At 48.5% G+C, this 13,240-nt stretch overlaps 1 protein-coding gene across 2 annotated transcripts in view; it reads left to right on the forward strand.

Annotated features, from left to right (window-relative positions):
- Nucleotides 1–5,092: 5,092 nt before the first annotated feature.
- The window catches only part of Slc24a4 (solute carrier family 24 member 4), a 138,914-nt gene continuing 130,766 nt past the window's right edge, over nt 5,093–13,240 (forward strand). For both annotated transcript variants that reach the window (XM_036206186.1, XM_036206187.1), the window contains exons 1-2: nt 5,093–5,911; nt 7,976–8,086. In XM_036206186.1, coding sequence (XP_036062079.1) covers nt 5,782–5,911; nt 7,976–8,086 — 241 coding nt within the window. In that variant the 5' untranslated portion in view covers nt 5,093–5,781. The remainder of the gene's footprint in view (nt 5,912–7,975; nt 8,087–13,240) is intronic.

Consider the following 13,240-nt stretch of genomic DNA (forward strand, 5'->3'; position numbering starts at 1 on the left):
GTCTGGGATTTATGACAGTGGGTATTCCTCTGTCCTGTTCTCCTCCACACCTATTGACACAACCCAGGTGTGGTGATGAGTTAGCTATGATCCTGTAGATGAAATGTCCAAGAGGATGGCAGAGCCACAATGTAGAAGAGACTAGGAGCCCTGAGTGGCAATGAGGAGCCTGGACTTCCAAACCCGGCTGCTCTTAAACGAGTATTGTATTGTCATTTTCCTGTTGTGTGTGATATATGTGTTTGTGTGTGTGAGTTTAGGTGCATGAATGCTATGGTATGCATGTGGAGGCCAGAAGACATCTTAGTCCTTGCCTTCCATTTGTTTTACGTTTTTATGATTCTCTCTCTCTCTCTCTCTGTCTCTGTCTCTCTCTCTCTCTCTCTCTGTGTGTGTGTGTGTGTGTGTGTGTGTGTGTGTGTGTGTGTGTTTGCACTACTATCCTGATCTGACTGCATGTTTTCTTTGGCACTCTGGTGTTGAACTAATTGCTGTGGTCTGTCAATCCTTTTGGTTATATATTCTGTGTAGCATATGGTGTGGAAAGATATATAAGTGTAAAGTACTCTGCTATTAGGTGTCCAGCAAACACAGGTATTGGTTACTTCTGCACTGAAATCACAAGAACCTGAGGGGCAAGTTTACAATGTACTTAACAACTGCATATCTTCATTTACGGGAAGCAGCACTGTCAAGTAAGTTAATGGTGTGACTATTGTAAGAAGGGGCCAAGCAGGAGTGTCCAAGTGCACTGAGATGGAGCCACAAGTCCCCGATGACCTTGACTGTGAAGGTAGGTAGAAATCTGGGCTGGAGCTGAAGTGACGGTGGCTGACAGGGAAACACTCTTTATCTCCCCTGTGCATAGTCACAACTATGTTTTCCTGTTCTGTAAGAGCTTTATTAAGCACCTCGTGGGCTGGGCACCACACACTGCAGATAAGATAGCAAGCCCTGGACGGAGTCCCTCACTCACCAGGAGGAGACTGTGACAGACATGCTACAGTAGAGATGTATACTGGGGCCTTTGGAACAAAGTGGGACCAACTTCAGCAGGAGGAGAAAGGGCAGGCAGGAAGTCTCAGAAGGCAAGGAGCAGGGGAAGGTCTACCCTGACGCAGATGTCACTGGACGGTTTTCTGCAGAGCTGGAGTCCTGCAGCTCCCCTCAGCTTAGTGAGACCAGGCCAGAAAGTGGTCAAGAGGCCACCTCCAGGGTATAACAGCTGTAGCCAGCACAGGAGCCTGCAGGTCCCTTTTTCCTTTTGGCACAGACAGGCAGCAATCTTTGCTGCTGTAGCTGCTCCCCGGCACCTGTGTGGCCCTACCTCTTGATACACTGCCCTTCATGGACAAACAGCATGAGCTAAAAAGCAACTTTGGTTGTTTGCCTTATTTGTCCTTATTCATATAGTGTAATCTGGCCCCTAAGTTCTCTGAGTGTGAGCCCAGGACAGGCAGCATTTGTTTTACTTAGAAAGGTGCTAGAAATACAAATACTCAGGCCTCACCCAGGATGACTGAAGCAGAAACCGGGGTACGGCTCAGCAGGGTAGGTTTTAACAAACTTTCCAGGGGATGCTAAGGCACAAGAAAGTTTAAGAACCACTGGCCAAGGCAGACTAAATCAGTCATCTTACAGGGGAAGAATTAGGACTCACAGAGGAAGATGGGAGGGTGGCTAAGTGGATAAAGTCCTTATTGTACAAGCATGTAGGTCTGAGTTCAAATCCACAGCACCCATGAGCCACGTAAAAGTCAGGTGTGGTGGCATGCAGCTGTAACTCCAGTGCTGGAGGTAGGAAGGGGCAGGAGACAGCTGGATCCCTGACACTCAGTGACCAATCAGTCTAGCTCAAAGTGGTAAGCTCTAGGTCCAGTGAGATCTCAACCCTCTCTAAAAACAAAGCAAGTGGAAAGTAACAGAAGAAGATACCAGTGTGAACCTCTGGCCTATCAATGTACCCTGGTGCACACATGCATGTCTCTTCCAAAATAAATCTAGAGAAGTCACAGAGGAGGTCATTCTAGCAAACTTTCAAAACCCAAATAATGAAATAAGAAGATTTATTATGTGATGGAAAAGGGTTCTGAAGGAAAAACAGCACTGTACCCATCACCCTCCGACTGAGCCACCCTGTCCAGATAGCTAAGAAACGGTCTGGCTGTGTGGACATCTACCACAAATGCACAATTGCAAAAAGAAACACTCAGAGTCCAGTGGCATTGATGCCAGGGCTCAGGATAAACCCAGGAAAGTACTTTCCATTTGTGCCTGTGGCCTAGCTGATTTAGGAAATGCTCCTGAATGCTTTGAATTTGAAAGGTACATAATATCCAATTCTCTCTTCTGCAAGCTGAGTCATTAGCGCTCTTGCCGAGGCTATTTGGTAATGGGCACTATTTAAATGAAGCCAAAAAAAAAAAAAAAAGAGTACAATTTCAAACGAATTGCTTTTTAAACTGTCAAATAAAAGGAATCCATTTGTGCATGTGAGATCATTCCAAGGATTCTAACTATTAACTGAGAGCAGTTGAAAAACGGCAAAGAGAAGAAGTGTTCTACTCCATGGCTGGCTGAATGTTTCCAGGTGGAAACTGATGAATCCTTTGACCTGACCCGGACTCAAAACTTGGTTTTCATTAGCCCTGTGTAACCTTCATGGATGCAAGTTTCAAGTATTAAATCTCAGAAACAAGCCCCTGGGTTTATTTGCTTTTGTTTTTGCTATTGTTGCTTTATCTAATGTCACCTGAATGTGTCTTGGATATCAGATATAGATGTATTATCATGTCAGCTCTTTCCTCTGTCTTAAATTGGGTACCAAGGGCCATCGCCAAGCAGCTTCCCAAGAAGCATACTTAACAGTTTCTTCTTCCCTTTATTATTGATGAATTCATCCTTGTCTAGTCTACTCAATGAGGAGGAAATTCTGAAGATCTGTGGAAAGTAACTTTTCAATAGCCAGTGTTCACGCTTGGTAGCTAGTATGGAACTGGAGGATGAGCCTCAATGGTGAGACACCACTACAGACCAGACAGAATTCTGGAAGGTTCTACCCAAGGCCCACTTTGGCTCTTTCTGTTTCATACCCTCTAGGGCTTTCCACTTGTGGATTAGTTTTGTGTCCACACTTTTAGTATCTTTGTGATGTCTGCTATACTGGCAAATTATCCCATGTTGTTTGAGTTCTCTGAGAAGTTGGAAATGAGGCTGTCATTCCCTGCTTCAGACCCTATCATGTTTGTGTCTCAAGATCCCTTGTCTGGGGATGGGCTGCCCTCCTCCAACTCTGTGATTGGGAGGGGGTTAAAAAAAAAAAAAGCAAAATGTCCAAGAATAAAAACATTGTGTCCTTGAGAGCAACTAGAAGGTAAAGCCTTTCCAACTCCAACAGATGTTACTATTGTTTACCCCATGATTTAAAAAAAAAAAAAAAAAAAAGCCTGCCGAGGTAACCAGGAGCCAGAAGTTCAGCGGTGGGAAGCTCTTCCACGAAGCTAAAGCTCCACTGAGACCTGCAGCGGACTGCCTCAACTTCCTGGGTCGCTTTCTGCTGGGTGTTTGTAAACCTCATATTTGGTAATGTTCTGCTATTTATTCACCTGCCTGCCAGCTTTTTGTCCTTTCACTTTGGTTTTTTTTTTCCATAGTTAATAAACTCACCCATTCTCCTGACCATATTAGACAATGTAGAAACGAAGATACTGAAAACGGAGATTTCCTCCTCCTCCCTCCCAGACCACAGCCCCAGCTACTAGTTACCTCTTTCCTGTATCTCTTTGCTTGGCTAACTAATGTAAAATGACCTTGTCTATGAAGTACAAAGGAATCTTGCAAGTGGTGGCCAACTGATGGAGGCGTTTTGGGACAGTCCCCAGAAGGGAACTCCTCACACTTGACTGTGACCGAGGTCTCCAGGGATCTGGTTTAAAATTCACATTGTTGCTCCGTAGGTCTAGGGTGGAGCTGTGCTGCCTGCAAGTCTCCTAAGCTCCCAGGCAATGCCTTGCCTGCTGTGGACCACACTGCGGCCTAATGAGCAGCAAGGGAATGCAGGCTCTCTATGCAAAACACTGACTTCCAGAATCCCACTTAGCAGTCATGCATCTGAGGGACCAGCCCCTTTTGATTCAGGGTTCCTTGAAAGCAGATACTGGGTCTTAATACACATTTTTGTTGTTATTGTTTTGTTTTGTTTCTTGGCTGGCTGGCACTTGGCATGGAGCCCACACATGGTGGGCATGTATTTATTTAATTAAACAGAGTTGGCTTTGATCCAAACATGATTTTAAGTAGACTTAACCCCTAGTAGGCCCTAGATCACCACGGGATAAAAACCGACAGGGAAGAAGTCTGAGTTAGAGATCCTTCCCGATAAAGGTCCCCTTTTATCTGCACCTGGAGGATATCTTCCTTGCTCCCGTCACATTTTAAACGCAGTTTATATTAGAGAGCCAGAGGAAGAGAGGTGGGCAAATAAACCCAAACCAGAAAGTCCTGCGAAGCTGTAAGGCTGCAAAACATCAAAAGCTCGCAACTGTTGGGGGTGGAGCCGCAGAATTGCGGGGTTTCTCCCTTTGCCAGATTACCAGCGTTTCGTAGGTCGGTGTTGCGCCCCCGCTACACAGGTCCCTAGTTAGCCCAGAGAGCCCTGCAGAAACCGGTCCCGGCGGGCGTCGGTTGGCTTGGTGCAAGCCTGTTTGTTAGCGCTGAGCGAGCAATTAAGCTGCTTGTGCAGTGGCGACCTAGGGTGGTAGTGGTGACCGCCTGGGTCGCTCGGGGGGGGGCTCGTGGGGAGCCGGGACCCGAGCGAGAGCGCTATAGAAACCCTGGCTTTGAGAGTCCCTGGCGATGCCGTAACCTGTTCCTCCTTATAGCAACCACAGATGCTGAGGACTCATTTCGGCTCCCCAGGGTCAGAGGGAGAGAAAAGGGGGGGTCAAGGAAAGGGGATTATATTGGTCAGCGCTTGGGCCTTCCCCGGGGGAAGAGAGAACCGCCAGGGGAGAGCGCTCTAGGGGAGGTGTACACGTGCAGGGGAGGGAGGGTGAGAGGCAGGCGGGCGGGAGGGGAGGAGTAGGGAGGCGAGAGCAGCTTGCGGGAGGCGCCACGGCCTCGCAGACGCAGGCGCCGGCCGCTGAAGAGCCAGAGAGAAAGTTCCCGGGGACAGTTCACCCGCGGGAGGGCCCAAGCTGCTGCCGCTGGCCAGACGGTGTCGAGTCCCGCGTGTGTAGCGCGCCGTTTGCCTGCACGCACTCGGCTGCCCGGGCTCTGCCTTCAGAGAAGCAGTGGAGCCTCGCGGGCGGGCAGCCGGGGCGGCCGCGACTAAACTTGGACGAGGAGGATGCTGCGAGTGGGCGCGGCGGCGCAGGGCGCGGGGGCGCTCGCCAAGCTCTGATCGCTCCCGGCGGGCTCGAGCGCGCAGAGGGGCAGTAGGCAGGTAGTGACTCCAAGCGCCCGGACTGCGCCAAACCTACCAGCCAAGGCCGCCAGCGCCACCGTGCAGGCATCGTCTCCTCGCCTCGGAGTCATGGTGCGCGTAGCGCGCACGCCCTGCGTGGAACTCTGAGCTCCGGCGGTGCAGTGCGCCCCCTCCTCCGGTATCCTCATCCGAGCTTCCCGCGCCTGCCTTGCTCGCGGACCATGACGCTATCGCCTGGAACCACTTGCTTCTGAGCTCATCGCCCCGCTGCAGCCCCCCCAGCGCGGCTGGACCACCGACAGCGCTCTGACCCTTCAAACTCGGGATCTTCTCCCAGGGACGCCGGGCGCAAAGAGATGGCGCTCCGCGGACCCCTCCGGCCGCGCAAAGTTCGCAGGAGGCGAGAGATGCTGCCGCAGCAAGTTGGCTTCTTGTGCGCTGTGCTGGCTCTGGTGTGCTGTGCGTGCAGCCTCTTCGGAAGCTTGGGTAGGTGCGGGGAAGGATGTTCTTCACCCCGGGAGTTGGGGGCCCTGAGCTGGAAAGCCTCAGGACAGCTCCAGCTCCTTCCCAGTCAGATTGGTCCCCAGGGTTTCCCCTCCCCGCCCGGGGTGCGGGGTAGTGCTCACCCAGCAGGTCTGAGACACGCATTGGACTGTGGCACCGGTTCCGCTAAGCTGCTCAAGCTCCCTGGGGTTCGGGACCCGGCTGTAGGTGTGTGTTGCTCAGACTGAAGCCTACACCATCTCTTCTTGGAGTGTATGGGCAATGGGCAACTCAGGGCGGCCCAGGGGTAGATTCTCCCGCTTTAGGGTGTGTGAAGCTGAGCAGTCCACTTTCCTGTCTGCATAGATATAAAGGTTGTGCTCTGCCCCCCCCCAGAGACTCAGATTCTCAGGCTTGGTCTCAGCTCTCTCCTCGCTCCTGCTGTGATCCACATGGGTAGCCTGGGTTTCCTGACGCGTCCTCCCGAATCCTAAACAGAGAGAGGCAGTCCCCGTGGGAGATTGCTGCCATGCTCCGGCATCGCTTCTCTCAACTCCGCTTAAATCCCACCGAAAGGGAGGACTGCTGTGCAGAACCCTGATCTACACTCCTCCAAGCAGAAGGCGACCTGGGAGTCTGTTAAGATCTGCAAATTTCAGGCAGAGTAGGGAAGAGAAGAAACTTATGAAATATTTAGTTCGGGTGCATTGGGGCTCCTGCTTAGTCTTTAAAGGACATTTACTGCCTAGATATTTCAGAACTGAGTGCTGGGAACCTTTTGGGGTTCCCTCCATGTAAATAAAATGAGTGTTCCCAACTTAGCCACCAAGGCAGAGGCACAGTGGAGGGAGGGCACTTTTTTTGGAGTGGTTAGAAAGCCCATTAACATAACGTCTTGGGACCATTTAGGGACCTGTGCAGTGAAGAGACAGACGAGCAAGTGAAACCCGATTAAACTTAAAAAAAAAAAAAAAAAAAAGACACCATTATCTTTCAACACCCAAACTGTGATTTGGAAATAGATGGCTAAAGGGTGGCTAAAGAAAGTTTATTTTTAACACCTCAATACCCAATGATTTGCAATTGGACAATTAAACACAAGAAATAACAAAATGTCTAGGCTGTGAGGTGTAGGCATTCTAGAGGAGGCATTGCTATCCAGCTGAAACAGTGGACATCCGGATAAGGTAAATGGATACTTAGGGTACAGTCTGAAGCCGTAGCTATTTTTATTTGCTAGATCAGGAGTTAGCTTTGGGTATTTAACTATCTCTGCTCAGAGGCATCCATGCCTTCTCTGATATGGCTCTGTGTGGCCCCTGGACCACAGCATGATGACCTGGGAGCTTGATATTACAGACTCTTAATCTCCACCCTGAACCCACCGAATCAGAGTTGTATTTTGACCAGATCCCCAGGTGATGTGTATGCACACCTGGCTGCCTACCATCAACTGGCTGAGCTCACAAATTTAACCATCCAGTCATAGGAACCACCTTTAGCAAATTTACTGAAAAAGTATTTAATGCTCCTAATGAAATCCTTTGTTTGGGTGGGGGTGGATGGAGGGAGCTGAGATCAGCTCCGTCTTGTCCAAGGTCAGATCACACAAAGACCCATGTGAAACTAGAAACAATGGATTAGATTCAGGAAACAGAATACTACAGGTAATCAGGTGATAGCATACTGGCAATCCCCTAATCACTCCCTACAGGTGGCTCTAAACAGCCACATCTGAGGCTGGAGAGATGGCTCAGTGGTTGAGAGCATGTACTGCACTTCCTGAAGACCTGAGGCTGATTCCCAGCACCCCCAGTGAGGCGGCTCACAACTACCTGTAACTCCAGCTACAGGCATATCTGACTTCTCTGGCCTCTGTGGACACCCGAACTCATGTGCACTTACTCCCCCCCCCCCATACAAACAAATACATATAATTAAAAAATAAAAATAAATAGCCCATGGCTGTGGCTGACCTAGATATGTGGACAGGTGTAAGGTAATTTTTGAGAACTCAAGAATCGCGTTGACCTGATGGTATCTGTGACTTTTTATTTTCCAATCCAGGCCACAAAACAGCTTCTGCCAGCAAACATGCTCTGCCAGACACGTGGCGCAACAGAAAGTTGATGGCACCGATAAATGGGACTCCGCCGGCCAAGAACTGCACAGATCCCGGTAAGATGTAGTCTCCTCTCTCCCGCAGGCATTTAACCCAGCCTGGATTTGATGCTTATGTAGACAGACCCAGCTAATGCTGGGAAAGACCATCTCAGGAACCTGAGTGAGAAAGGGGAGCTGCATGGTGTTGAGATGAAACCTATAGACATTCGTGAGCCACGCTGCTAAGCCACACAAGAGCTTTCCTTATCCAGCAACTACGAAGGTCACACTCAAGAGTCTAAAAACGTTATCTTTTGTTCTAAAGGCAATGCATTTCCCCTGCTCTCTTGATTCTTTGACTTTGCCCTGGCATCTTTGTTCCCCACTTGGCTCACTGTGTGCATTTGATGACCCCCTTGGGACAGTGAATCCATAGCTTGTGGTGGGTATCTGTGAGATGACCTACCAGGGTGGGGGTGCTCCAGTCCACTGAAAGGGAGAACTCTAGGTTGGTTGCAGGGCCCTTCCTCTCTAATGGAAGTCCTCAGGTAGTCGTGTTTTGCTTGTCCTGGGAAGCAGTTTTAATGTTCTTTTCTGGGGTATCTGGGGTAGTAGGTTCCCAGAGGTAACATCTGGTTTCTTCTGCTTCAGACAGGCTTTGTACTTTGTACTTAAAACAGCACAAAGATTCTCGGGAGTAGAGAGTAAACGTGCCAGCAGTAGGCATGTGAAAGCTGCCCAGACCTCTCAAGGAGCAGGTCTAGGGCATTTGCTCTGGACCAATCTCTTGAAGAGAAAGAATACAGTAGGGTGAAGAATTCAAAAGCCCTGAAGGAAATAGATTTTGTTGTAGATGGGTTTTCTACTGAGTTGCTGGGTAAAGCACATAATTTTGGGGGTTTTCTAACCTGTAAAGTAGACTGAATAGTGCTTGCCTGTTCTGGGTTGTTGAAGAATCTAGTGAAGCTCTACAGAGGGCTGTGTGTAGGAGATGGCACTCCCCCACCCCCAGCAAAGGAGTGGGCTTGGATATGGAGTGCCAGGCTTCTGAAGTTGGCTTCAGTAAGGCAGTGTCTTTTCTAGGTTAGGAAAGGTCTGTGGTAGAGACATAAGTTGCTCAAAGTCACACAACTCAATGGCACTAAAGCTGGCTTTGGAATCCTGGTCTGTGTGCCTAGACTGAGTCTTGGGCTCCATGTGCTTAGGATGGCTTCTGTCGTTTCTCTAAGCTTTCTTGCTTCGAGATAGTTCAACACCACGAACTTCTTTTTCCCCAGAGGCCTTCTAGAAGGACTTTGGAATGTGGAGGAATAGTAAAGACTTTCAGAGCAGCATTGTAATTCCATCGAGCCTGGACATCTATTCCTGAATCATCTCACCCATCATGGTGACCCTGTAGACAGTGGTACCATGCTTCCATTAACATTCCCAACACTCTTCTTAGTTTGGGTACTGCCCTGGTTCCTGCCAAGGGGGTTACTCAATCCTTAACATGTGTAAGGCCAGGGACAAGTAATACTGGAACCCTTCTGTCATCCCAGGGACCTGACATTCTAGAATTGGCATCTTGAATGAGACAGGGCCCCACTTCTAATGCTAGAGTTTTCTTCTGCTGTATCATGGTCCCTGTATTTTCAGTCTGGTCAAAAAAGCATTGCATGGACTTTCCAGCAGTGTGTTCTATCTCACAGGAAGGGCTAGCCTTGGCTTGTGGAGAGGGAACTGCTTGAAACCACCCATGTCTTTAGCAATAATTAATACTTTGATTATACTTTATGCTGACTCTATCCATAGTGGGGCCTCGCACATGGAAAGGTCTCAGTAAATGAGATGATGCAGTGAAAACACATTTGGAGCAGTCTTCATACAGCTCCATGGTATTTTTTAAAGATGGGCACATAAAGGCCAGTTTAGTGGCTTCTAAAGATCTCATCTCTGGGTTATCTGACTTCTGGTGCTGTCTTTCTTACTTTTCCATTGCTCTGATAAAATGCCACGACCAGGGCAACTTATAAAAAAAAAAAAAGTGTTTAATTGAGGGTAGAGTTTCAAAGAGTCCATAATGGTGGAGCAAAGACATGATAGTAGGATCAACCGAGAGCTCACATTTTGATCCACAAGTAGGAGGACACACACACACACACACACACACACACACACACACACACACGTAATGGCACAAATCTTCTGAAACCTCAAGTCTAGCCTATGTCAAACTCCTCCAACAAAGCCACACCTCCTAATTCTCCCTAAATACTTCTACCAACTGGGGACCAAGTATTCAAATGTATGTGCCATTCTCATTCAAAACACCTGAAGTGCCCTGCTCTTCCCACTCCCACCCCCATCTCTTCCCAGCCCAGGCAGGAACTTCCTTTCCAGCTCCCCTCTTTCTATTTTATATCTCAGCAAGCATTTGCTATTATTGTATGCCAGCTCCCGTGTGGACACAGACTGTGGAGTCTAAGCAGGTTACAAGAGCCATTAGGTAGCTTACAACCAAGTAGAGTGGGCAGGATCTTGACCCCAAAAAGCCAGGTAACAGTGAAGGATCACAGAGACCTACAGTCAGTCTTACAGGAGATACTTCCTTTTTGGAGCACACAGGAGGAAGAGCTGGCCTGCTGGGATTCTGGGTATAGATGAGACTGGCCTTTGGTTCAATGGCAGAAACCTTCCCAACCGAGTTTAGCAAGCAAGGCAAAACTTGGTAACTGGAGTGGGGTCAGAGGTTAGAAGGTATCTATAACTCATCTTCCCCTAGTCTCTGGACTCATTTGTGTTCTAGCATGGGAAGATGGTCACCAAAAGGCTACTCTAATGTCCTTGCAGGCTCCGAATGTTGCAAAGAGTGTATCTGAACCCTGAGACATGTTCTCCTGACTATATGATAACTCTAAGTCAACTATTTGGGCCACATGAGTATTGGGCTCTGGATTGTCTTGGGCCTCTGTCACAAGCTAAACATCTAGAGTGAGCAAACAAAGCTACTTCTCCAAGTTCCACCTGGGAGTCAGTGTGGATGTGCTCTTGAGTTGGTGTCACTGGGAACCTGAGAGGCTGTATGCCTGGGCACCTAGGGGGTGCTGTGGCTGAGCACTTATTGGTCAGCATGGCTGGACACCTGGGGAGCAGGTAGATGCTCACCCAAGGCTCTCATCCTGGGCTGCTGCTCTGATAAAGGTGGGCTGGGGTTCCAGGTTAGAAGTTCAGGAGTGTGACAGAGTCCATCTAAGAGTGTGATTGGTGTTTCCAAGAGGAACTCAGAGTTGGTGCTGCCAAGGCTGGGGCCTAGAGATTCATGGTAGGGGTATCACCAAGAGCCTGCTAGGAATACCATCTCACCCTCCATCCTACCAAATCAGAATACACATTCTAACAAGGTCCTCAGTGTACACCATGTACACTGTGAGTCATGTGTACACCAGATGCCAGTGAGCATGTCCTAGAGTGCTGCTGGACACTTGCAGGTAGATGCTTGATCAGTGTTTGAATGTTAGATTGGAGGCATGGCTGAGTGGTAGAGCATTTACCTGTCATACACAAGGCTCTGCCTTTGATTGTCCCAGCACTGAAAAGTCACATAGGAATGTTTAATAAAAAGTTAGACTTGGTTTAACATAGTAATTTTCCTAAATATTTGTTTACCTGTTTTTCACATAGGGAAATAAAAATAACTACTTCATCATGCCCAATGATATCTATAGAAAATTCATATTTTTCCCTCGGAAATTTGAAGGCATAATTTGGCCTCCAGGCCTTAGATATTTTTTTCCACCATCTGTACCAATGGTTCTCACCCTTCCTAATGTTGCGACCCTTTAATACAGTTTCTCATGTGTTGGTGACCCCCAACCATAAAATTATTTTTGTTGCTCCTTCATAACTATAATTTTGCTACTGTTATGAGTCATAATGTAAATATCTATGTTTTCCAATGGTTTTAGTGACCCTTGTGAAAGGGCCATTTGACCTCCAAAAGGGTCATGACCCAGAGGTTGAGGACTCTGGTCTGCACAGAGCCAGCATTACAGCAGGCGGGGGGCTGAGTGTGTACATGCTCTGTGGAGTAGTAATGAGTGACGGAGACCTTGAGTCCTGTAGTTACTACTTCTGGCTTCTCTAACAAAATACCCCAGGCTGGGTGGCTAACCAGATGCTTTCTCACCACTCTGGAGACCAAGTTGCTGGTTTCCCTGGCGTCTGGTGAGGGCTCACTGCCTGCCTTAGAGCTGTCTTTTTGCTGCATGCTCCTATGGTACTGAGAAAAAATGATTAAGCTCCCTTCTCTCCCGCTTCCTCCTTCTCCCCCATCTCCCTTCTCTTTCTCCCCTTTTCCTTCTGCCCCTTATCTTCCTCCTTCATATAATCGTGCTAATCCCATCATAGGAACCCCACCATCATGGTCTCATTTAACCCCAATTTCCACCCCATATACCCAACGGCATCACCTCCAAATACTGTCAAATAGAGGGCTTCACCGTAAGGACTGGGACCATGGAGCCATTCCGTTTATAGAAGGAACCAATGAATTTCCAGGCCTCTCTTGATGGTAGCCCTAGACTGCTTAAGGATGGTTCTTCTCAACCCTGGACTGCAGAAAGAGACACTTCCTGGGGAATGCAGATGCCAAGGCCCAGCCCTGAACTGGAAATCAGGACCAGTGACAGGTGCAACTTTTAAGGGCTTCTGGGCATCGTGACTTCTCTGTCCTTATCTCACATGGGTTTCTGCTCATCACTGCCACATCCAAAGGTTGTCCCTGGCTACCCAGTCCTAACTAGACCCGTAACCACTGGCTGTCTTGTTTCAGCCCCTCACAAGTCTCCATTCTGCCCATTGTTACATCGCTCACTGCTCTAGTGAGCACACACCACAAAAGCCTAGTTTGCTCTCCAAAACCACAGCATGCGATTCAGCTTTCCTATCTGGAGCACGGGATGCAGGAGTAATAATTACGTCTGCGTTACAGGCTGGCTAGGATTGTGCACATTACCACTTATCAGCCCTTAAGATGGTGTTTGGCATGTAAAACACCCTCTGACCTGTGTTATAGGACTGTTAGATGCTTGGTTTTTCACCTGCTCACTCTGGGGATGAGACAGAGATAGGCTATCACAAGCCCTGGGAAGCCATTTTGTTGACGGAGCTTGATAAAGATGAGTGAACCACATGCATCACCAAACATTTACTCTTGTCTTGTGGGAACAAGCATTTCTTAGTTTGCTG

The sequence above is a fragment of the Onychomys torridus genome, chromosome 14, assembly GCF_903995425.1.
Source record: "Onychomys torridus chromosome 14, mOncTor1.1, whole genome shotgun sequence".
In the NCBI taxonomy this organism is placed as follows: Eukaryota; Metazoa; Chordata; class Mammalia; order Rodentia; family Cricetidae; genus Onychomys; species Onychomys torridus.